Source organism: Pelecanus crispus, chromosome 3 (assembly GCF_030463565.1).
Source record: "Pelecanus crispus isolate bPelCri1 chromosome 3, bPelCri1.pri, whole genome shotgun sequence".
NCBI lineage: Eukaryota > Metazoa > Chordata > Aves > Pelecaniformes > Pelecanidae > Pelecanus > Pelecanus crispus.
The window spans coordinates 39,324,748-39,350,356 of NC_134645.1; the positions used below are offsets into that span (position 1 = coordinate 39,324,748).

A 25,609-nucleotide genomic window follows, 5' to 3' on the forward strand; every position below is an offset into this window, starting at 1 on the left:
GTGTCCCTTGAATTGACTTCTAATTCTCCCATGTACTTGAAAGGAGCCACAATGAGACACTGATCTCTTAATTTGATGACATAACTTTAAAAAATGCAATGAAATCTGTACTGAGATCATAGTCAGGCGGTCAAGATACCCACATAAGATAACAGGGAGAGGAGAAATTCTAGGAATTGTGATTCCTTATTTAAAAAATGAAAGTAGTCCTCTTTGCAAGGAACCACCACTGACTGTAAAATATTTGCATAATCATGTGAGAGATGGGATACCCCAGCAGCTTTATATGAATCCTCAAATGAATATAGAAATCAATCCATTGATAAGAGAGCAGTGAGTAATTCTGCAGTGTGTTAATCCCATTCTACAGAAGTAAAACTGAGTGTAGAACTCGGTCTAAATGTTTTTCTCAAAATTCCAATCAACAGGAGGGTTTTTTGTACAAGAACAAAGTAAACAGTAACAGTCTCTTGACTTAATGAAATAGAAATTAGCTATTAATGTAGTTAAAACTGTTCTTCCAGAACACTGAATTTAACAAAATCCAAACTTCAGAAAACTGGGTAATGAAGAATTAATGCCCACTCTCACTGAATTTTGATTTCTCCCACCCCGAGTTTAAGAAAAAAGCCAGTAATAATTTTCTACAGGCATACATGCGTTACGTCTGTTGTCGTTCAAGTGGATGAGGAAAGGACTGCTTTGACTGACTTGGTGGAGCTGTGGTTAGACAGGCATACTCTTCGCTGGGTAAAGAACTGGTTGGGTGGCCGAGCCCAGAGAGTAGTGATAAATGGTGTTAAGTCCAGTTGGTGGCCGGTCACGAGCGGTGTTCCCCAGGGCTCTGTTTTAGGGCCAGTCTTGTTCAATATCTTTATCAATGATCTGGATGAGGGGATCGAGTGCACCCTCAGTAAGTTTGCAGACGACACCAAATTGGGTGGGAGTGTCGATCTGCTGGAGGGTAGGATGGCCCTGCAGAGGGACCTGGACAGGCTGGACCGATGGGCCGAGGCCAACTGTATGAGGTTCAACAAGGCCAAGTGCCGGGTCCTGCACTTGGGTCACAACAACCCCATGCAACGCTACAGGCTTGGGGAGGAGTGGCTGGAAAGCTGCCTGGCTGAAAAGGACCTGGGGGTGTTAGTAGATAGCCGGCTGAACATGAGCCAGCAGTGTGCCCAGGTGGCCAAGAAGGCCAACAGCATCCTGGCTTGTATCAGGAATGCTGTGGCCAGCAGGAGCAGGGAGGTGATTGTCCCCCTGTACTCGGCGCTGGTGAGGCCGCACCTGGAATACTGTGTCCAGTTTTGGGCCCCTCAGTACAAGAAAGACATTGAGGTGCTGGAGCGTGTTCAGAGGCGGGCAACGAAGCTGGTGAAGGGTCTGGAGAACAAGTCTTATGAGGAGCGGCTGAGGGAACTGGGGTTGTTTAGCCTGGAAAAGAGGAGGCTGAGGGGAGACCTTATCGCTCTCTACAACTACCTGAAAGGAGGTTGTAGTGAGGTGGGTGTTGGTCTCTTCTCCCAAGTAGCTAGCGATAGGACAAGAGGAAATGGGCTTAAGCTGTGCCAGGGGAGGTTTAGACTGGAAATTAGGAAAAATTTCTTTACGGAAAGGGTGGTCAGGCATTGGAACAGGCTGCCCAGAGAGGTGGTGGAGTCCCCATCCCTGGAGGCGTTTAAAAAACAGGTAGATGTGGCACTTCGGGATATGGTTTAGTCTGGTCTACCCTTGATTAGTCTAGAGTGGGCTTGGTAGTGTAGGTTAATGGTTGGACTGGATGATCTTAAAGGTCTTTTCCAACCTAGATGATTCTATGATTCTATGATTCTATGGTTGTGAGGGGGGGAATCTGGCAGGAGATGGATGGTTCATCCAGCTGACCCCTTTGGGTAGTCAAAAGAAGAAACAGCAGCATGTGTAATCTTAGAAGATACTGCATGTTTTTAGTGCCATGTTATTTAGTTGGTGAGGGGTTGTCTTGATACCTCTGGGAGCATAAGTCTGTAGGTTTAATGGGAATAAGTGGATGAACAGTGTCAGGCAACATTATGTGTACTTAGGTGAAGGTTTTGTAGAAGATTAACAGTGCTAAAATATACCAAGCATCTGTAGAGTCTGCTGTATGGGAAGTGAAGGTATCTCACTACAGCTGAAGGTAAATAATATGTGTTGCAGGGATATGGAGTGTATCCAGTGTAGTTATGGATGTACATCTGAATTAGCTGTATAAGGATGGCTAGAAAATGGCTTTTTGTTTGCCATTTAGCTTGGTGGGGTTTTTTTTTAGTTTAGTTTGTGATGTTTTTTTGTTTGTTTGGGATGTTTGTTTGCATGTTCCAGTGAATAAGTTATGCTTGGATATTTTTCTCATAAAATTTAGCATTAACTATCATGTCATAGCTTATACAGGAGGTATTTATTTTCTTCTTAAAATTCTTTCCATGCCATTCCCACAGACATTTATTGGAATACAGTTAACTGTGTCTCTCAGGACACTACTGTTTTCAGCCCTCCTGGTAAGGCAGAGAGGATTGCAGTGCCCTGCACATCCTGGGTCCTTGCTTCCCTTTATCCCTGTTCTGCTTCTTGGCTGCCAGTTCCTCAGGTGAGGTAGGTTAAGCACTAAAAGTAGGCCCTGTCTTCTAGAGAGCTGGGGCTAATCCCCTGTAATCTCTTCAGCCACCACTGTGCTTACTGAACTAACCCCCTAAGGGGAACCCCTGGCTAATTGAATGTCCTATATTACCTTCTAGTTATGAGGAAACCAGGCTAACATTTCCAGCTGGGATGCATGTTGAGGAGATGAGATGAGAGAGAGGTGCAGCTGCTTAAGCACCTCTGGAATCCCGGATGCTTATTTAAGTGACTCAGTAGGAGACTTTGACTTTTCTTTCTTTGCCTTGAATTTTTTTTTTTTTTTTAAAACCCTAGTGACATTAGTGGAAATAGAAGTTTTTAGAGTTCTTATTGTGAATTACTTGCTTGAGGCTGCAACCTGGTCTTATAATAAAGGTTCCTAATAGGTTGTTCAAGTATTGATTCTTATTCCTGTTGTATTTTTATTTCAGAAATGATCTTGTAATCTGAATCCGGCCAACTGGTTATTTGTTGTGTGGCTAAAGGGAGAATTTGGATTATTTGGATGTTATAGTTAGTTCTCTGAGTTAGCAGAAGGTGCAGGTGGCCAGGAGATTTTCAGTGAAGTACTAGGCAATAGAACAAGGATAATAGCAGCAGGAATTAAAAGATTCCCGATTACTATTATTCCGTAATACAATAATATGATGGTATAATATAATTCAGACAAAACCCCTGAAATGCCTCATTACCTCTCTCAGGGGTGATGAAGCAGCTAGTTAGAAAGTGCTGATCTAAAGCATGCAAATACTTGAAGCAAGTCTGTATGTAGAGGATGAGTGAGCGCACAGTGTAAAGATCCCACAGAAAGGACTCAATCCATTGGGAAGTGGTCGTGGCTGTTTAATTAAGTTCCTTTCCAGAACATAAAAGAGCAGCTTCATCTTGCTACCTTCCTCTACTGCAGAAAGAGAAAGGACAGCCTTTGCAGTAAACTAATGGAGGATTAGTGACCTCCAGACTGAAGAAAAGTCGAAGGAAGGAAATGCTTCCTTCTTCAACTGTTCGCTGAAAATATAAAATTATATCTCCTATACACTGTAGACAGAAGCAGTTTACAAGTTCTCGTATGTTGATCCAGCTGCTGGGATTATTGTGGATGCTGCTGGAGCTCTTTGGCAAATAAGATAATATTTTAGTGATGTTAGCCCTGAAAATTAATCATTTCCTTCAGAAAATTGGAAAAGATTGCTAAATGAGCATTTTAAAATCCAAATCCCAATCATCTTCAGCAAAGAGTGCAAACCTTTCTATTTCAGTTGGAAGTTCTGCTTTAGCAATCAGTGGTGTTCATAACTTTAAGCACACTTCTGTTCCCATTTTAGTAAAAATGCAAAATAGACGCTTGTTCTCTACAGCATGAAAATTGGGCCGTGCCATGAAATCTGCTGGGAGCTTGGCGTTCCTAAACTCTTTTATATGAAAAGCAGATGAGTACTGCAGTGAATGGCAGTAAAAAGCTCTCATCTAAGTAAGTGTGAGATCGGTGGCATCAAACTGGCCTTCACGCACCCCTCACCCCCCCACTTCCCCCCCCCCAGATCTTCAGGACTGCCCTGAAGCAATGACCCTAGCTCTGTGCTATTCTAACGCCTGCCTGGTGCATTGCCCTACTCTACTCTTTCGAATCTGACCCTCCTGAAGCATCTTGGATGAGGGCGTTCATGCTTGAAGAGTATGGTTGCAAGCTCAGACCAAACCGGTGGACAGGCGAGCGCTTGGATATCAGATTTCCTTGACGTTTGTGAAAGAGGAAAAATCTGCTGTCGCAGTGGACTTAGGCTTTGTGCAGTGGTTTCGGTTTCTCCTGCATGATAGCTGCGAATAGCAGAGGCTGCGGGGCCTCCTCCTTGGATGCACGGCCTCACTTTAGATTTTGCATATTCCCAGCTTCTACGCTTTATTTCACAAAAAAAAGCAGAAGGGAGCGCTTTCACTTCAGGGGGTGCAAAATGAATTTTTTTTTCCATCTTTTCTTACTCCCCTCGGACAGTTGACTGTCCTGATCCATCTCCCAGCCCCTCTGCCTTCATGTTCTCAGCCCAGAGGTCTCTTCTGCTCCGTGGGGCAATCGGGTGGGCGGCCGTAATCGGGCTGCGAGCGCCTCGCAAACTGCGCGGTGCCAGCCGTGGGTGCCCTGTGGCTGTGTCAGAGGGATGGGGACCTGCCCTCGGGCCATCTGCCTTCCCTCGCAAATTTGGGTCTGTCCGAGGACGTACGCAGTGGTGGCTTTTTGAACCCAAATGTGTGATGGGAATAAGTTAATTGCTTCAGCAAACTCCTGGTGAAGAACAAGCAGACTCTACTGAGGCTTCCTTTTGCCGCTTTCATCTGGCAGATAACTGAGAAATTTCCACACAATGGTATCAGCTTTTGGCAAACACAGCAGGTGCCACCCTGCAGTGTGCAGGCCAGATGCGTTTCACTGCCTCTTACCTTTCTTCCTCCTTTTCCAAAATAATCCTACTCCATGAACCGTATTAGATACCCCATGAGGTTTGAAGCTCCCCAGTAATGACTCTGTATGGGAGTCCAGCAGTACCTGGGGAACCCTGTGCAGCCTTAACAATTTTTGTGTTCCTGCTGCAGTTTTGGGGTGGTTTTAGCTTCAGAGCCCTGCTGAGGCTGGCTCCCTGACTTCTTGCACCTGGTGACTTGTGTTTGGGAAGATCCCTTGAAACTTGTTATTGTGACAGAAAATACTGAATAGCTTGAGGTACTGAGGTGATTTCACTATACTAAAATGCTTTTATTTGCTTGCTTAAAAAGCTGTAGGTGTGTAGCTCCAATACAAACCTCAAAATGGTAGGAAAATGTAAATACAGACCTGTTTCAGATTGATTTGTATTATCTCTTCAGTCTCTGAAATCCTTACATGTCTACACCATAGTATTAAACTCAGGCAAGCTAAAGTGAAGTAGATTTTTCTTATTTGGAAGGACTGTGGGTATGAAGACGTGTGTTTGAGTTGTTATTCAAGGTCCTGTAAACACGCTCATGCTGAAGAAATGTTCTTCTCTTTCACTAGAAATGTAAATTTAATGTTGAATAGACTATTTATTTTTAAATTAAGTATGTAAGATCTCTCTCTCTTTTGTCTCAAACAGAGATTCATCCTACAGTGAAACCCAATGTAATCAGGTCAACACCAAGCCTTCAAAGTCCAAGTGCGAAACGACTCCTTGCACCCTCCAATCACTCTTCACTAAGTATTTTGGGAAAAAGAAACTACAGCCATCATAATGGTCTTGATGGTATGTGAAGGAATATAAAAAAAATATTCTTTAAGTCTCTGAATTGCAAAACTTTCTGTGGACCTGAAAGAACAAAGTTTCGTGACCTTTCTGTAAAGAATACAGTTGTAAGTAATGACATTAAACAAGGGGGTGCAGACCAACAGAAATGTAAGGTATGAATAGCATATTTGTAGCATTGATTCTTAATGCAATGAACAGTGGTGCTTATTTATTGCAGGTATATTAATGCCATCTTTTAAACAAATTATTTTTACCATTTTTCTTACTGATCCTTCATCTCTATATAAAAGGACAAGAAAAAAATAAAACAAATTTGATGAAGGGAGAGATGCAACTAATGCTTTATTTTGGTTTATTGCATTGCATTTTTATTTGGAGAAATATTTTGCAGAGATATGCAAGAACTTTTGAATTACTCTGCACTAAATTACTTGATATATAGCTAAATTGTTACATACTGGACCTGCTAGTTTACAGTCAGTCTCTTTGCTAGTAGTATGTGAATTCTAAACACAGCTTAATCTGGATTCTCAGCACTGGGATTGGTAATAGGGAGCAGACAGCTTTTGGCGCGTTGCGTCCCAAGGCTGTGTTACAGAGTCAGTTAAAATAAGAATGAAGTAGTGTTGGCAATAAGGACTGATGGAGCTCCTTAGAAAGAGACTGTCCCTACATTTATACCACTTACAGAGGAAGAAGGAAAAGGAGTGTCACAGAGGTACAGGAGAGGCTTTTCCTGTATGCTCTGCAGTGCCAGCGGTAATCTTTAAGCCTGGTGTATCCAGCTACTTCATTACAGTATGGTGCAAATGGTGATCAGATAGGAGGCTGTGCAAAAAAATGATGGAAATTTGTGGGTAAGGCTAACTTTTCTCAAATAATCTTTTTGTGTTACTGTAAATATACTAAAAAGCTTTTTTTGGTTTCAAAATACTATTGATTGTTGCTGGGTTTATTGCATTGTGTCAATTAACAGTATCCAGAAAGGCAGCTATGGAGATGATGATATATTCTGTCTTTCAGTGCATGCTTTGATGAAATGAGCAAACAAAAATGAGCACAGTGGGCTCACATTAAGTCTTATCTCTTGCTATTTTCATAATCTTAATGTTATTGACATAGAAATGTCTCCACATTCAGGTTTGCTTTTTTTCAACAGGATTAGAAATTTGTTGTAAAGAAGGCATATAAATATGTTTACTTAAGATATATAATAATTTACAGCATTAAAGTAAATGTCACTTACGCTTGTGTAAATATATATTTAGATTGGCATATTTAAAGTCAGTCTTACTGCCTAGGTGAGTTGAGTGCCATATTTTGACAGAATTTGTTATTAACAAGATAATAATTATTGACTCAGAAATAAAATAAGGTAATATGAAAATAGCACTTCTTTATGCCTGTATGGGGGAGCTGGGAGAGATGATGAGAAACATCATTAGTATTTGGTTTAATGCTTTTAAGAGTAATAAGTAAGCACAGGATTAGCATTTCTTAGGGAAGTCTTAAGTTGGCTTGAGTCTTGATTTTGGACAATGCAGCAGAAGTTTCCCTTTCATTTTTCCACAGATGCGTCTCCAGCAAGAGTCTGGTGCAACTGACAGGGATGAGGGAGTCTGTAATTTCTGACTACTGTTGCTTGGCCTTTATTGAGAATGATGAGGGAGCACACTTCTCTCTTGATAAATGGTGGGGTTTGTGCCCTGATATCTTGCTATTTAGTGATCTGAGTGTCAGTCACTGGTGGCTGAGAGGTGTAGTTGTATGCATGAACCCATGTGTAAGGCATAGAACCAAATAAAATTGCACTGCTTAAGCATTGTATATTGTAACTAGATAGAGAGAAGATCTTGTAGTTTTTTGTGTCCTTTCTTGTAGGAGAAAGACTTTTTCTGGATGGTTTTAGAAAAGCATTCTTCCTTTTATTTTCAAACAACAGCAAATCTTGCATTCTGTAGGATGGAATGAAAAATGCCAGAAGGCTTTTTTCCATTCTCAACAAAAATCACAGTACTTTGGGGAGTTTTCATGTAATATGCATGCTGGTGCTTTTAACTGTTCTGAGAAGCAGAATTTCCATTGCTGCTGAAAAGAAAGTTAACACAAGATATTTAAATGGTTCTCAGCAGTGAAGACAGTCTCTTTCAAATGGGAAAACTCTGTCTTCAGAAAATCACGACGTTGCAGAATGTTACGTGTATCCAGTTTTATGACTGGAGTTGACGATGGGAAGATTTAGGTGTGACTGTAAAGTGCTTTGTAGATATTTTGAATCTGATCTTTAAATTACAGTGTCTGAAATTATTCTGAGCAATTACTTTCACCCACAAGCTGCTTAACTGTGAGCAACAGTACATCCAAGTAGTCAAGTTTCACGTCAGGCTATTCTTTTGGCAGGGTGAGTAATGAGAATTTTCCATATAATATTTGGAAAGATCAGGTAAAGGTATTTTACGTAAGTATAATCTCTGTCAACTGGCAGGCGTGTCCTTACTTTTACATGCATCAGAACCAAAATATCCACAGGATGCCCAAGGTACTAACACCACTAACGAGGTACAGAAATTGGTCTGTGCTTGTTGATACCGTTTTCATGACTTGTGGGCAGAAATAAGAGAACCGGTTGTTCATAGCTGAAGATACTTTAATCAACAGCCCCAATCCTCTTTCTCTCTTCCCCTTCCCAGACCTTTAATGCTGCATTTCAGGCTGAGATGTCCTGATGCCTTCAAGAGGATTCTTTCAACAGTCAAATTTCTGTTCCTGAATATACTGAAGTATGCAGCTGTATCTAAGGATGAGACAGCAATTTTGGGGTCCGTTTTCCTAGGAACCCACACACCTCTGGCACAGGAAGATGAGAAAGTGACATGAGCAATCGGCAAAGGGAGAAAGACCCCGCAAAAATGTACCTTCTCTCTTAGATGCTATTTTGGTCAATCCTCTCTCTGCTTAGGACTAGTAGTATTGACTATTGAGGAGATAAGCAAGGAAGAAAGGCTTATATTTCAGTACTGTTTTTCCGTGGGGATTTTGAGACTCTCCTTTGACAAAGACGTGAAAATATAAGCAGCCTAACTGACAAGCAGGGAAACTGGAGCCTTTCCTGCCCAAAATTTTCTTGAAACAGAGAAAACAATTCTAATATGTGCTTCCTCATAATTAACTTCACATAACCCTATGTGAAGTATATTAGAAGGAAGGAGTTTTCACTGTAGGATGGAATTTCTCAGCAGAGGGAGTTGTTTTTTCTCAAAAGTGTCTGATCATTGTTATACTATTTTTCGGTAGAGATGGAGATGTTCTGCTGTGGTGGCAGACTAGCAGCATGGAATGCATACCAAAAAATATCTGGTGATCCTTACTTTAAAAAATAAAACCTTACATTTTCTCTTACATATTAATAAACTATAAACCTACCTAAATTGTTATAAACCTCATTTTACATACCAGTGACTTCCAACTGAAAGAGAAGAAATGCGATGTGATAAACAAGCTACTGTGTGAATCCACTTTCTTCCATGCTGAAACACAAAGTGGGATTAATGTTAAATTGTGTTTACCCACTTTTCCCAAAAGTGAGAAGCAGAAGTTATATATTGTTCCACGGCCAGTTTTTCCTCTGAAATTTGCTTTGGCCATGTGCATTCTAGCTTTGGTCCTTGCAATAGCTAGCAAATATTTTGAAATACTTGGCTACAGATCTCTTACTGAAATGTGTGCACTGATATTGATGGAAATGTGAGCATGGAAAGTAGATCTCTGGAAAAATTGATGTTGTGTTACTGTCATTTACTGGAGGAGCAGAGGACTATGAGAAGAGTGTTTATGACTCTTGGTTATTTCCCAACATATATTACTCAGAGCATTTATTTATGTCATGATATGAAATGCTTTGAGGTAAGAGCCTTGCCATGCATAATTCTATACAAAGTCATTAAAGCCTTCTCTGACCCTCAAAAGATTAACCTAACAACCTTTTTACCTTTGATTTTTGCAACTTACACAAGAGCAGCCAATTTTGGTCTATTTTCATTCTCCAATTGGAAGCAATCATTTTAAATATTTAGTAGAAAACTAAAATGCTCTAAAGCTTGCATTTCTGTGGTCAGTATATTCACTTGTTTTTGCAGAGGTACAAATGATGATACTGAGATGATCAACTAGTGGCAACCTCCAGAGCCCAAATTATGTACCTGGAAAATGATGCAGTCCTTAATTACCCCATAGTGTTACTGCTGACATTGTCAATCATTTTTAGAACTAAGCTACTACACCTCATGTTTGCACATCTCAAGCCATTTTTTTTTCTATTTAAATTTTTGTATTATAAAACAACATTTTCCTTCAGTTCATTTACAAGGAGTTGATGATTCCCCCTTCCCACTTTGGTCTTCATTCCTCCAACCCCAGTGATGCAGATGGCATTGTGACTTAGCACAAAAAATAATCAACTAGGAGGAAAATATTTTTGTCTGAAAAACAGAAGTATCCTTTTTTTTCCCCCCAGAATTTCTTAACGTTGAGAAAGCAATTTATTGTCTTGCAAAGATAAATGTTCAGTCGTCATTTGCCTACACATTACACTTATCTCCCAAGTATTCGAGGTTCTTTGATTACACATAAAATAACCGTCTTCCATTCTGTATCCAAAGACTGCTCAAACTGCAGAGTTTTTTTCAGTGGGTAAAGGTAAGCAGTGTGACTTCTCTATGATGAATTTCATCAAAGGAGGACTTGGGAGGAGCAAAACTGTTTCTGCAAACCCATGTTTCCTTGAATTTCCTCTGAGAAAGAACTGTTCCTAAGCATTAGCGTAGCGTAGCACTGCGTTGTGGATTTTTTAAATACAGACAGCAATTGTGTTTGTTTTGCCAAAGTCAAAATACAATTTCCATTCAACTATAGTTCTCAGGCTTACTATATCTTGTGAAATGTGAGTTATTTCCAAGGGTGGAAGTACACTAGAAATTGAATAGCCGATTATGTTTTTTTGGTTTTATTTCCTATCTTTCAAAAATGTATCTTTGGATTTGTAAAGCTTCTTTGCCTACATTTTATTCACAAAATGGACAAAACTAGAATCGCATTCATGCTTTGATGCACCACGTTGAGTGTGCCAGACATCACTTACATTGTGTTGTACTAAGGAAATGAATGCTTAGGAAAAGATAATAGCATTGTATCTCTCTATTCAGCAGTGTAACACGTGCTTCTGATAACTCTAGTAACAGCAGGGTTTAGAAAGAGCAAGCAATGTGGAATCGCAGATGGAGGAAAGGGCACTTCATGGTGAACTGCCCCATTTTTGCTGCTGAATCAATGGGTTTTTTAATATACAGGTAATGCGTAGGCATGAAATTGCAGTAACACTGGCTTTTCTAATTGGCAGAATGAATCAGCTCTTAAAACAGTAAACAATAAGAACAACACTATAATCAAGTTAGCATTCAAAACACAATGCAGATAACCAGAACCCAATTCCTGGAATCATTACTTTCCCCTAGTATTATTTTAAAGAATTAAAGTTGCAGAAAGAGAATCCTGTCTGTTGGATAACAGGATTAGCAGCATACTACCTTGTGAATTACGTGTTCTGGATTCAAGATCTGGAGTTCATGCTTAAAGTGCTTCTGTGTATGATTACTGTCAAGTAGCTTGATTATTTTTTGTAAACTGTGATTACAGAGCAATAGTTCTTCACAATTTTATTACATAATGCAATATGGAAGGCACTTTCAGAAAGTGCTTGGGCAGTGTAACTGGAAAGCTCCCGTGTCAGGGGAAAATGCTTTGTGATCGTTTTGTACATTTTTGTGCTTTTTTGCTTTTGTTGTCTGTATATTGTTTCTCTAGTGTTTCAAATTTCAACCTTGGGAGACTAAGGGTCTTCCTCAAATGAAGTCAAACTCATTCTTAGTACGGTTACAAGGTATATTTTTCTAATAATACTTTTGAAGTAACACTTAATGTCACTTGTTCCACTGCCACAAACTGGTAGGAATAAAACAAATTATTTTGGTTACTTAAAATATTCATAACCTGAGTGGAGAAGAAATAATGAAACAGTCTTCCTTTCTCAGTTTATTTCATAAAGTGGTCCATCCTGGGTGAAAAGATTCTTTATAGTCTCATGCACCATGATAAGCTGTGAGTGTTTCTAGGATTAAACACCTCTGCTATTGCATGTCTGGCTTTATTTTCCACATGTCTGAATGACATTATCTTGAAGCATATTTATTCTAGCAGGTTTAGAAAAGGGCACCTTTCACCCACTAGTATTGCTGATGACCCTGTTAATATAAAAGAGAGAGATGAATATCAGATAACTAAGTTTCCTATCAGCAGAACTAAAGAATAGCACATATAAACATAACACATAAACAGCTGGAAAAGGATTGGAGTGTTATTAAGGATGTGGTTTCTGTCCTGGCTTGAAGAACCCATAAGGGGAAAAAAAAAAATTGTTGCTGGGGAATAATATATAAACTTGAAATGGTTGTGTAGCTGGCAGTGGACTTTTACTGATTTAGCCTTAAACCGTTTTACAGTGGGAAACTTTATAGTCTCCTAGTACCCGTAAACAGGGAGAAACACTTGATTGGTCAGTGTGGTTGGTAAAGCAACTTTTAATGTGAGGAAGTTTCTTTTTACAACTTACTCGTTTCTGTTTGAGTTCAAATAAATATGTTGTAGAAAGAGCATACAAGCATCTTGGGCAGTTTCTGCTGTTGGTGCATCAATTTCTCCACAATAATAAACTTCTAAACATCTTGTCAGTACTGAAGTTGCATTTACTGTAATTTACTCGCATCAGATCACCAAACCCCCTTGTTAGGTATGTTGTCTCACCATGTCTGTTTAAAATGGAGTAATGCACTTCACTAGCACTTCAGTGGCCATGAGGGGAGACTCATTCTGTATCCTGGCGTTCCCTTTCTACTGAAGAAGTGCAAGTACAGATTATTGCCTTGCACAAAATCATTTGCTATTAGAACTCATTTATAAACCAAGCGTCCACTGGTGCCACTTTCACTGAAATTCAAGCTTGATTATTTAAATTCCCGAAGGCATTCTAAAACGTGGCAGATAAAACTGAAAATCCAAAGTTTTGGTTTCTATTCTGTTGAACACCAAGACATTTCTGGTTTCTAAATAAGTTCTGTTGCCCTCAGGCTGCATTGGAGGTTGCATGGGTGTGCAGACCTTCTGTAAAACGCACCTTTTTGAATGCTGTGTGACTGCCTTTTTAATTGGAAACAAGGGCTTTCTTCCTTAGTTGCCTTAATTAAAAGCAAATTTTTCCACAGAATTGGCTGTTGTGTGTTCATGCATCATTGTTGGTGAGAATCCTGCCAAATCAGGGTGTAATTATTTTCTGGAAGAAATCAGTGTCTCCTCAGTTCTAAAATCTGAATATTTGGGTATCAGAGTATGCAAGAGATTAAATTGTGTAACAACGGCACCTTAATTAGAAGTCTCTGCTATATCCTAGAATCTTTTGACTATGTCTACTTATTAAACAGTTCTTTCCCTAGCTATGTATGGATATACTTAGGTCTTATTCTAAAAGGTGTTTGGCAACTTAGATTATATTTCAGTATATACAGCAATAAAAGCTAAGAAAAAGCTATGTAAAAACCAGAATGTTTTTATTAAATAACACAGGGATATTACTCTACAAATATAACAGATCTTTCTTCACTTCTTTGCTTGGTTTTATTAATAGGTTATCAATGGTAATATCCTGGAGTTAACAGCTGTTGGCATTGCATTAAGAGTGTCTGTGAAGTATTCTTCAAAAATACGCTGTTTAACAGCCTCCAGGTACATTCGTCTGATCTTCAGTTCCCTTTAGGGAGATACTCTCTCTTTCACTCAGTTGTCTGTGGAACTGAGAGGGTGACTGAGTATTTTGGGACAATCACGGCTAAGCATAGTGTTTACAGATCTGGCATATCAAGCTATGCCAAAAGCATAACACCTCTGAGTAAGAGTGAAAATTTTATTGCTGTAGTATCTGAGTATAAAAAGTATGCCTTTTTGTTTGTTCGCTTTGATTTTTGGGGGGGTGACTGGAAGTGCTGTGTAATGTATCCTCTCTATATTTGAAGAGAGAGGAAGCCCCATCCTTTTGTTTGACCTGATAATTCTGCTTAAGTTGAGGATTCCTCAGGAAATGCAGTTCTGCTCTTGGAGACAGGTTGCTTGGGGTTTTTTCTGTGTAGTTGGGCTTTTCAATGGAATGGGTCCTTGTCTCAAGAGTTATTCAGGTGGTTATACCTCCATGAATGCAATCTCTGGGTTTTCTCAGGAACGTTCAGGTCCTGAAATGTTATTTCAATGGGATGTCAAAAAGATAAATAAACCTGTAATAACAAAAATAACTTTACTGTGAAGATAAAAATTGAACAGATTATAGAGTTCCTCACTCTACTGTGATCTTCTCTTACTTTATAACAGCGCCCAATATATTCAGTTATCAGGAAACAGTAGACTGTCACAGTATTTAATTTTTATACTACCCATTTAAAACTTGCCTGGAGGACTGGTGATCTAAAAGTATTTCTATACATGATAATTTTTGTGCAAAAAAAGAGAGGAAAAGGGGACTGGGGGAGGAGCTCACAACTAAAATATCGACGGCTTTAGGTGGGTTTTCACATTACAGAACCTTTAGCAATGGGAAGTTATTGATACCTGTATTTATTTTTTTAAATTAGATTTGATTAAGGATGAGGACTTGTACAAAAGTAAATGTAAACTAGATACAGGAATTACTGCTGAATATTGGATTGACATTTCTAAATAGTTTGAGATGTTTAAAATGTCTTGTCTTTGTTTCTGTCAGCGATTGAACTATACCTTCAGACTGGTTAAGATGACTCCTCAAAATGGAAGAGAAACACCAGTTTGAGTGTGTAATTACCATTTTTTCAGAAAGAGATGTGCAGCTGTTCTTTCTCATGTCCTTTTAATCTCTTTAGTACTATTTTTAACAGTAACAAACCCCCTGGAGAATTCTTTGTGTAAGCGATGCCAGTTGGGACCCCCATAAGAATCACAATTTGGAACCAGGGCAAGAATAACTAACCCATTGTAATTATCGTACTTCTATCTCACTTGCAGAATTGAGAGTCTGCTGATTCAATTCATGCAGAATTGTGTACATTTTACCCAGAACTGCATGTAGTATTGCTAAATGTCTCTTCCTTAAGAACTGTGTGTACTATAGCTGATATGATGTTTTACCCAAATTTTTGAGCAAGTCTATGAGATTGCTAGTAGCATCATCTTGCATCTTATAGCTCAGCAGCAAATTTTCTTGCAGTTTTTTTAACTGGTTAGGAGGATGTCTAGTTACGGAAGTTATACTGCTTTGAAAAGAACATGGCTGTAATATGACAACTGTAGCATTTTAAAGCCAAAGAGGGTGAGATTTCTGTCCTTGGGGGGAAAAAAACGAAACGTAATTTAATTTAAACAGTGGGGTGAAATCTATGTTAGCTATTGACCTAGTCATGATTCCTCAGCAATTTTATATAAATATAACCATGCATTCAGTTGACTGACTCCTGATTTATCATATATAGGAAAGACTAATTAAGATTTCTGAATATTACACTTCTCAATATACTTTGTCATTTTCAAACTGAGAATCCATCTCAAAATTCTCAGAAAAAGGATTGTCTAGTTTTATAAAGCTTTTTCAAATGGGAATAGTAATGGAATTATGCTGATACTATTTGTATTTTTTTCTGCAGAGCTAATCCTTCATGTTAAATGATGCCATATGTTAAAAGCAAAATGAAAAACCCACTTCTTAAAACATGAATTATGAATTAGTTCCATTTTTATATTTTCTTGCAGAAGAGGATAATTAAGCAAAGAGAATGAGTGCAGTTAACAGCACACTGTAGTGTGCCGTATATTTTCAGGACCAGCGATGATTCTCATGCTCATTTCATGAGAAATCTTTCCAATCTCTGCATTTCTGCTGTGTTCATTGTTGTAGCTGAACAGTAGCATCTTAGCAGTGAGCATCAGAAAATAGGGCTTTTATGGATAAAGACAATGCTCTAATACGCTGTGGTTCTTTTGTTTTCCAGAATCGTCCAGCCATACAACAAGAACAATAATGGTAAGTATAGAGGAGAATATAGGTATCGATCTATCTATAGATATGATTTTTCCTTTGAAAACAAAGTGGATACAGTAGTATCCTAAGCCATTGGCATGTTTCTTTATGAAGTCCAGTATCACTGTAGAGATAAAATGAGTCTGTCTGCCACCGCATTTCATGGGAAATCTTGGAAAAAATGTGAGGTTGAACAGGTGAAAAATCCAGTTACAATTCTGTGTGTTATGTGTTTAAGTGATTTTTGATTGTCAAATTAATGTTGATAAAATCTCTTGCATTCTATGTGTATCACATGTGTCAGAGCACATTTAAAGTTCAGAACATATGGTGAGTGATTTCTTGCATCACTTTCCTGTGAGGCCAGTTTCTGACTTTACCTTGAATTTGATAGTTTGGGTTCCAGAAGCAGAGAGATGTTTAAGTGGACAGATACATCTTCAAAAATGAGATTTAAAAGTTTTATGCATAAAAATGTCATGGATTTAGTGTCTATCTTGGGTTTTTATAGAGTGAGAAATTTTATCAGTCTTCTTCAGTTTCAAACTCCTACTAAAAGTTAGATAAGGACTGAACAAAAATTCACATAAAGAAAACCTTTCTCTGGGAATGATTCATGCCTATCCTGTAGATAGTTTGGGGGAGGGCTATCATCTTTTGGAAAAAGACCAATTTTTGAGGCCAGTTTTGAAATTCTAGAATAAAACCCAACAAAACATGATGTTTGTTTTCATTCCTGCAGTTTTCAGGGTGTCCCTTCAAGTTTATTACCTCTTCTGAAGGTACAACATTTGGGGGACATGTAAATTCCCACACAGATACTTGATTCAATAGGGGAGAAAGGGTAACTATAGTTCATTGCCTTTATCATCAATAATCATTAATAATCCAGTGCAAATGGATATTAAATAGGTAAGGACTACAGATCACAACATTTCAAAATAGTAGAGATGTGTCTGGAAAAAGTGATGTTTCTGTTCTCTGCTGAATGTGATGTAATCCTTGTTTGTCATGAACTTTTTTAAGACAGACCCATTTCAAAATGAGATGCTTAGTTATTCAAGTGTATTCCTCTGCTATAAAATTTTGGAAGGTGAAAAATTTTTAAATATTTTTGAAACTCTGCATTGGTGTTGGGAAAAGAGCTATAATGAAGCTGGTAAAATAATTCACTCTTCATTTCCCTTCCCCAACTCCCCCCCATTAATTTTACTCTGAAGATAACATATTTTGCCAGTCTCTCTTTTCCATTAATGTACCAAAACAGCTCTAAAAACTGACCCAAAGAAATGGTACTTTTGCCTGTATAAATGTGTCCTTACACCAAAACATCGTCAAACTTCAGAGATAAGAGAAAGGTTTTTAAATAACTTGAGTTATTGAGGTTCCTGTGTTGTGAACCTCTCCAGACCTCTCTGCTGACAACTCAGACCAGTCAGCGTGCAGTAATTGTCCATTGCACTTAAATAAATAAAAGTACAATTAAAAATAAGTGTTGTGTTTAGTGTGAAAAGTTTATAGCAATATGTCCACTCTTCTCTGCAATTAAAGCATAACTGAATGTGTAATGGAAAATTTCTTACTCTCCAATGAGTAGGTAGAATATGTCAGTAAAGCCAGAAAATACACTATTTCTTGCATTAGAAACAGTGTGAGGTTATCTGTTCAATACAGACACAGTAAAGCGATACTGCTGAGATCCATTTTGGAATGACTACTGCAATAAATAATCACTTGGAAATAAAGTCCCCTTTTTCTGACTGATTATGGTTAATACTGTAACAGATAAAAAGTTAAAGCATGATCTTCAGTCAGTCAGAATGTGAGAAGGTATAGCGGCAAATCTGTATACTGCCTCAGATGCTTTGATGTAAAAAAGCTTTTGTCTTACCAAGGCAAGGTATTTGCACTCCTTTTAAGTTGCATTTATAGGTGGTGGTATAACGTAAGTAAGGCATTAAATCTGATCTTGTCTGTGAAGATTCAGATTTATGTTAAAATCAAAGCCAATGAGGAACAGAGTGTAGTTTGCTAAGGAAAAAGAAGTGCAGTTTTTCTGAGAACGTTACAAGAATTCTTATTCTGTATCTAAATACAATGACGTCTCCCTATATTTTGTTTCAGATTCTTGTTCGTAAAAATAAAAAATTAGAAAATTTTTTAAGGGTCGAGGGGGAGGGGATCTTCTATGTTTTCACTATAAAACAAATTACTTCTTATTCTGTGGATAGACACCTAGGTTAGTCTTTCATTACTGATTTACTGATTTCTATAAATAAATATTTACTTAAATTACTGCTTTTAAAGACATGGTTTATTCAGCTGTTGTGTAACTGTCATGAAATACAGAAGCTATAAACATTGTAGTATTTTACCCCAGATGCTTTGGAAAGTCAACTGTTGTCTCCCTGCTGCCCTCCTTCCCCCCCGCCCCCCCCCCGAAAAGTCCTTGACTTGGATTTTCAGGGTTGTATCTATTCTAGGTGTTTTATGAAAGCTTTGATAGCAAATCTGTAGGTTCAAAAGTAATACTTGTGCTGACTATCTTGTTAATTTCTTGTATATGATTTGTTGTTTGAAAATCTTTTTTTTTAATAGCCTTCGTCTTTCTTAAATGAAATTCTATACCCAAAATGAATGTGTGCCTGCACGCTAGTATCAATGTTTGTGATTCCATGCTGTGCGGAGACTGTGTTTTGTAATTTTTACATTCATCTCAAATCTCCATGAATAAGTAAACTAAACCAGCCCCAATCCTTGATGCTTATTAGGGGTATAATGCTAATGCCTGTGCAAATAAGAACACTTCAGGTGTGGCAAAACAGAATCAATACCTGATTTAAACAATGTAATTCTATACTTGTTTTATACTATGTCCTGTATAATTAGGTCAAATATATTGAACCAATCAATATAGATTATTACCAATCATCTGAACATGCCTGATTTCTTCTAGTGATTTTTTTTTCTCCATGTAGTGAGCTTCTTTTGCTCTGTTTGATTTGATTTTTTTGTTTAAAGATGTGACAAGAATTTTAAAAATGCTCATTTAAGGCAATGGGAATTTTTTTCCTTTTTGAAAGGATGTGGAAAAATGTAAGAGATAATAAATTCAAGTCCACTTAGGAATTTATGATAATCCAGTTAACAATTCTTTCAGTCACAGCATAAACATTCACTGTTAGTTGTTACACTTACGATGCCTGTTGGTGTTAGCTTTATGTCAAAGCTGGATGCCTTTTCAGAATCTTCAGTGGCTCTTAATGGATAAATGCTCAGCCATGTCTATCCCAGTACAAGCTGAGAAACTTATAGACAGGAACCTCGACTGTGATTTGGGATCTGAGTCCCATTTCTGAATTTGTACAGGATTCCACTTTGACTTTTCAACATGCATCTTAATATCCCTGTGCTTGAAATTTCTCTGGGAGCCAGTGAGAACAGGAGATTTACCCTCCATAATAGAGATGCTGTCTTAAGTTGCCACTTTAATGTGATGTGTTTGGAGTATTTTTGTAGGTGTTTTTTGAATCCAAACTTCACTGGACTGGTAGCTGCCCCTACAGCACATATCATGCATATAGTGATGCTATACCTCTAATTCCTCTGTTTCTCAGACATAGAAAAGCCTTATGCCTAGCGCACCTTGTATTGAAAGACCTGGGTTTACAGTTAAGCATCTAATTGAATTAGTAACTGCTTGAATGAGTGCTGCTGCTTCCAGAAGATTAGCAGAGAAGCACATTCACATGTAGCTTCTTCACAAAAGGGACTGTTGCATTCATTGACCATTGGAGGTCTCTGACTTGCTCACTGGGAAATGAACATTTGTGTTTGCAAATGGAAAATTCATGCCCCTGCCAGGTGAGTTTTGATTAGCAGCACTTGTAAGCAGCTCTCAAAAGTCAAGCTGTGCACCAGCCTGTGAGAGAAGTACCCAAGAATGGTGCCCAGCGGAATGCTTTGGGAGAGGACAGGTGAAGCTGTGAAGACATTATAAGGGGTCTTCCCATAAACGTCTCCTTGTTGAAGACCTTGAAAAGATTGCCTTTGGTCTCGGAAGTCTCTGAGGATGTGTTCAGTCTGCAGCATGGAGACCTCCTGTTCAGCAGGTGAAACTCTTCCCAGATAACTTTGTGCTGACTTAAATATTTGTGTTCTTTATTGGATGTAACATTGCCTGAACCACAGCTCCCTTAGCCTTGCAAGGTTTTTCTTTCAAGTGCACTCCAGGATAGGTTTCCTCATGATGCCTTTTGGGTGTGGAACAGTTTTGTCCTAGAGGTACAAGAGATCTCAACAAACGTACCCAGACTGAGATGAGGAAAAACGTGGGAGAAAGGAGTCACTCAGCACGGAGGAGGATTTGTCCAACGTGCAGTTAGCAAACTCTGGGTAAAGCTCCTGCTGCTCAGGTGCTGCTCTGTGATCTGCCACTGGTATGCAGACTCTTAATACCAGTGGTTTTGTTGCAAAATGACAGCACAGCTTATTAGTGATGTACGCAGTCAAAATCAAAATGCCAGCTGCTAATTGCACATGGCAGTGTTACGGTGAAATTATTGGAGCTTTCTGCATGCGGGGTTTTTTGATTGAGTAGTGCTTCTGTGGTAGTACAGGTAGTATTCCTGAGGCTTTCATAACCTTCCTAGCGTAACTGTGTGCTAGAGGGGGAATATTAAAAACAAAAATTAAAAAACATTTAACAAGTACTTTGTATGAAAGTTGATTTTGCTCTTGGTGTTGATATTAGTATGACAGTGGCATTGAATGCTCATTTTTATACACAGTGGTACATATATATATTTGAGAGGAAGTAAACTGATTTTCTACTCCTAAATTGTTTGAGAACTTCAATTGTTTTGATTAACTAGAAATTAAAGATAATGTGGTCTCTAGCACACAGACTGGAGAATAATGATCTTACTTTCTCTTGTCCTTAAGTGAAATGTAATTGATTTCTTCAAATAGCTTGAAAGGACTGGGGGAGAAGCGAAATAAAAGAGAAAATTCTATCCAATATGATGCAACAGAAATGAGATTATATTGTAACCCTTGCACTATTTTCTGTAATGTTATATCTTGCCTGGAATAAGTGTTAGGGTCTAATAAAAGTAGACAAAGCAGAAGTTCAGATATTAATGACATCTGTCTCTGCCGGGGTAAAAAGTATTATGAAAAAACACATACTTTTTCCATGAGGCTTAACTGTTCTTCAGAGTTTATGCCATAGGAAATGCACTTTTTGTACCTTGTACATTTCCTGAACATTTTTTGCCTATGGGTGTTGTTTTGAGTAAAGGAAACATTCAGCGGTGTATTAGAAAGAAGCCTGTGAAAAGATAGAAACCATTATATTGGATAACCTAAACCCATTTCTTACTGGGGAAGCACAGCAAAAAATTGCCCTTTGAGCCCTTGAATTGTCCTCTGTAATGTATGGCAATGCCCATTGCCAGACAAAAATAATTAGTTTGAATGTACTGTTAAATTTGATGTATGGCAGCATTTTCCAGGCATGAATTCTTACTCACTTTTTGAGCACTATCCACTAAGAGATCATCAGTTAAATACTTTCATTAATTTCTAATTTCATCCAAACTATGTATTTTATCCTGAATTTATTCTAAAGAACAGCTGAATTACTTCTAGTAGCATGTTCTTTACTTCTTCCTCCCCACCAAGGCCAACAGAAAAAAATATGTGAAAACCAAACTGCAGTCTAGACACCAAATAAAAAAACTGGAAACATTTAGATAAATATTTAGAGGGACTACAAAGATAGACTTACAGCCCTAACTGCAACAGCAACTAAGCTCACCATAAGCCTTATTTCTTTCTAAGACAAAGGAAAACAGTTTAGCTCTAAGAAAAGGGGTATCTGTGACTCACTCAAATTTGATGTCTTGTTGCTCTTTTTGTACTTGTTTGGTTTTATTAGATCTAAGGAGTCATAGAGGAGATTATTCAGTTATTTGCACTAAAATAACAAATGCTGGAATTCTTTGTCGAATGTATAAAATTTGTCCTACTGGAAGGAGCAAATGGTATATGGATCAGGGTGTGTTAAAAGTTGTGGCATAATGTGAATATAATACATTGAATACAAGTGTAAGAATTGTGCAGAAGAAATGAGGCCCTTGTTTATTATTTTTGGCTGTTGTATTTCTATGATATGATTTAAGAGATCAGTTTTGTGTTCGGTTCTGCTAGTCTTTGTGGATGTTACTAGCCCCTTCCTTAGTGTCTGTGGAATTGGTCGCCTGATTAGAGGTTACTCCCATGAATGTGTAGATTTGTGCATATTTTAGGAATACAAAAATGCTATCAGTAATGAGGAATACTTGTATTATTTCACCAAGAAATAGTACTTTTACTATGAAAACATGATGCTGAATCCATGAGAGTAAAGTAAGCAAAACTTTCATCTTTGTATAATGTCTTCTAACATGTCTGTCGGAATCAAATAGTGCTATTATTTAGTCCTGCTGATAATCAATCATGTGGCAAACAAGACTGTTATTTCCAAAATTAATATATTTGTCATGGGATAGTCTTCCAAAATGTTGCCTATAGACCATATAGAAAATACTATTCTGACTCTCTCCTTTTCATGTATAAGATGACAGCTTTCTCTCATTAGATCTGAGTGCTTGCTCTCTTGTTGCACAGTTATTCCAGGTAAAGGTTTAGTGGAAAATGAATGCATCATTTTAATGTTATCTATTAAAATGAAGGCAGACATGTTGCAGTCAGCTCTAACATATAATGACTGGTGCGTGAACCTAAGAACCTTTGTTACCCTGCTTCGATTTAGGTTAGCAGCACTTGTCTTATACAGTGAAGTTTATTTAAAAAGACAGACAGACAGAGTAAGGACCTATGAAGTGAGAAGTGTAGATTTTTTTGAAGTTAGATTAATGCCATACTTGGATGAAAAAACAAGTCTCTTGGTTGAGATACTAGGGTTTTGCTCAGAAAATGTGAATTCTCTCTTAAAGTCAACAGGTTTCTGTTGCAGAAATGCTTAGTTCATGGCATTGATTCATGCCTCAGTTTCTCTTTGTATAAAATGACATTAGCGACAGTTCATTTAGTTTTTAAAGAGCTTTCAGAGCTGTGTAGAAAACCTGTCAATGCACACCTGTGTTATCTGACCCCCCACATACTTGTTGAAGACGACTAGCTGGATTTTGAGAAGGATGCTGTGTGTAGGCTGCCCTTTACAGGAGGATTAGTTAACAGAATTATGCTTATTCTCAGGCAAATATCTTTCCCATTTTTTGTTATGATTTCAGCATGCTGCTCCCCATGTTCATATGACTAATGGTAAGGCCTTGCAAGCCAGTGCAAGTGCCGTTAAGACAAGCACCATTCCAGTGATCAAGAGACAGAGGCAAAATTGGCTTGATGCTTCAGATGATGGTTTCTTTATAGCTACAGAAGAGACCAGGTAAGAGAAATGAAATCTAAGCAGGGAACAAGGCTTCACTGCATGCATGTTATTGATCCACTATTTGAATAAGTTTTTGTCATTATTATTTGAGGTTGCGTTACAGTGAAGAGGAATGTTACATCAAAATGTACACCCAACTTTGCATCTTTTGCATACTAATATCAGTATTTCACTAATAAGACTTACTCAGTCAGGGCTACTTCTCTGTGACAAAGATTTGAACTCTTTAATCGTTACTAATTGTAGTTCATATACAATGAAGCTTAAGGCACCTCTGATCATTCAGCAAAATGTAAATGCATCCACAGTGTAGGTTATACTCTAAAATTTTCAGAACGTGAAAAATATATAGCACACAATACAGAAATATATAGCAGATAGCATCTTTTCCAGGCTAGAAATTGATTTCCTTTAAAAGCAGCTAAGATGATCGTCTTTTTCAGTCTTTCATTTACAGATTAATTGCTAAAATTTAATTAGCTTTTGCTTTTCCCAGTAGAGCTTGATACCACAGAAGAGTCACTAGTTTTCTGGAGGCTTCTCTGTTCTTTTCTTCCCCTGTTAAGATCTGGACATTCCCTGATTTAATTCAGACTAAGACAAGAAGTTACAGTCTATTTTTGTGAGCTGTGGTTGCTGGGCCTGTTATTAAAAAACCTTTAAAATCTTGCTTAAGCAAGGGGATTATTACGGCAAGTAACATCAGACTGCTCGTCACTTCTGTGATTATTTCACAAGCCTAGAAAAGCTGGTAGTTGAACAAAAATGTAAATAATAAAATGAGGGAAAAGAGCGAACATATGTAAATATAGAGCTAACCAAGGACAATGTGCATATTCAGTCCTGTTTATGACAGATTCAGCTAGGGAAGTCAAAATACTAGTACGTGACAATTTGGTGGTTATTTCAAGATCAATTAAATATGGCACTTCATTTTTCTTTTGTGTGAGGGATGTGACAATTCAGAGAGAGTGGTAGGAGGATGGTGAGCTCTTATGCTTCTAATATGTAGCCCAGATTGATAGCATTCACTATTTTGAGAGTTGTTTGATGCAAAGGGCTTAGTAGTATCAGACTAATCCCTAGTGATTATACCCTCAAAGTGACACTGGTAACCTAAAATGCTGGTTTAGAAGTTTTAGAATTTTCAAAATTTTTTTTTTCAATTATTACAGAGAAGTGCCTTTCAAAGGATGAGATGAGATGAGTCCTACACTGGCAGTGTTTGTCTCTCTCCACTGAACTCAGGGGTAGCCCAGACAACTGGCCTAGACTAGATGTTTAAATTCGAGGTGATTGAACTACGGTGAGAGGAATCCTGCCTTTGCAAAACACTGATCCATGATAGCCCTGCCTGTTCCCATCCTAGGAAATCCCCCTCCCCACTCTCATGGCTGTAGACACCATACCCAGGCCAGGCAGCACGGCAGAACTGGCACCGTCTCTCCCTCCGCACCCACGGTGGTGGTAAACAAGGGGCTTAGTCCTCAGGACTTTGTGTCTGCTGCTCTTCTCCAAATCATTAGAAGTTTAACGAGTAACATTTGAACTCTCCTGGTATGGGGAACATGGGGCAGTTAGACCTCATTGCTACTCCCTCAAACAAGGAGGTGCGTGAAAATGTCGTGCTGCGTCACTCTGGACGGTGCTGAGGAAGCACAGCAGGGAATACTTGAGGACTGGCATGGGTTGAGCTCCACCAGTACAGCTGTTCCTAGTCTGACCAGAGCTAACGCTGTAGGTTTGGTGCCAGCACGTGTGCATGCACCTTCCTTCTGTGCTAGCAACACACAAGGAGTAATAGTGCCTCACTCACATTAATCACCAAAACTATAATAGGAGACAGCGACTTTTTATCCTTTGAAACTTTATTTCACATGAGATCTGTTCCTTCTCTCACAGGGCTTTTCCTTTTTTTTTTTTCTTTTTTTTTTTTTTCCCCCTGTCTCCATCCCCATTGATTCCTTCCCTACCTCAGGAGGTGTGCTTTCTCCTTTCTAACTTTTTCCTTTGATCCCCTCCACCTTTACTCCAAGATTATTTAGAAGAGATGGTGTAGCTTGTTCTCCTCTCAGCTCTCACTTGCCTCCAGCCTTTACAGCTCGAAGTGGA

General features: G+C 38.4%; 1 protein-coding gene across 1 annotated transcript in view; it reads left to right on the top strand.

The window, feature by feature from the left end:
* Positions 1–25,609, top strand: part of MTA3 (metastasis associated 1 family member 3) — a 147,860-nt gene that overhangs the window by 105,132 nt on the left and 17,119 nt on the right. The window contains exons 16-18 of the mRNA XM_075707348.1: positions 5,751–5,897; positions 16,013–16,044; positions 23,340–23,494. Coding sequence (XP_075563463.1) covers positions 5,751–5,897; positions 16,013–16,044; positions 23,340–23,494 — 334 coding nt within the window. The remainder of the gene's footprint in view (positions 1–5,750; positions 5,898–16,012; positions 16,045–23,339; positions 23,495–25,609) is intronic.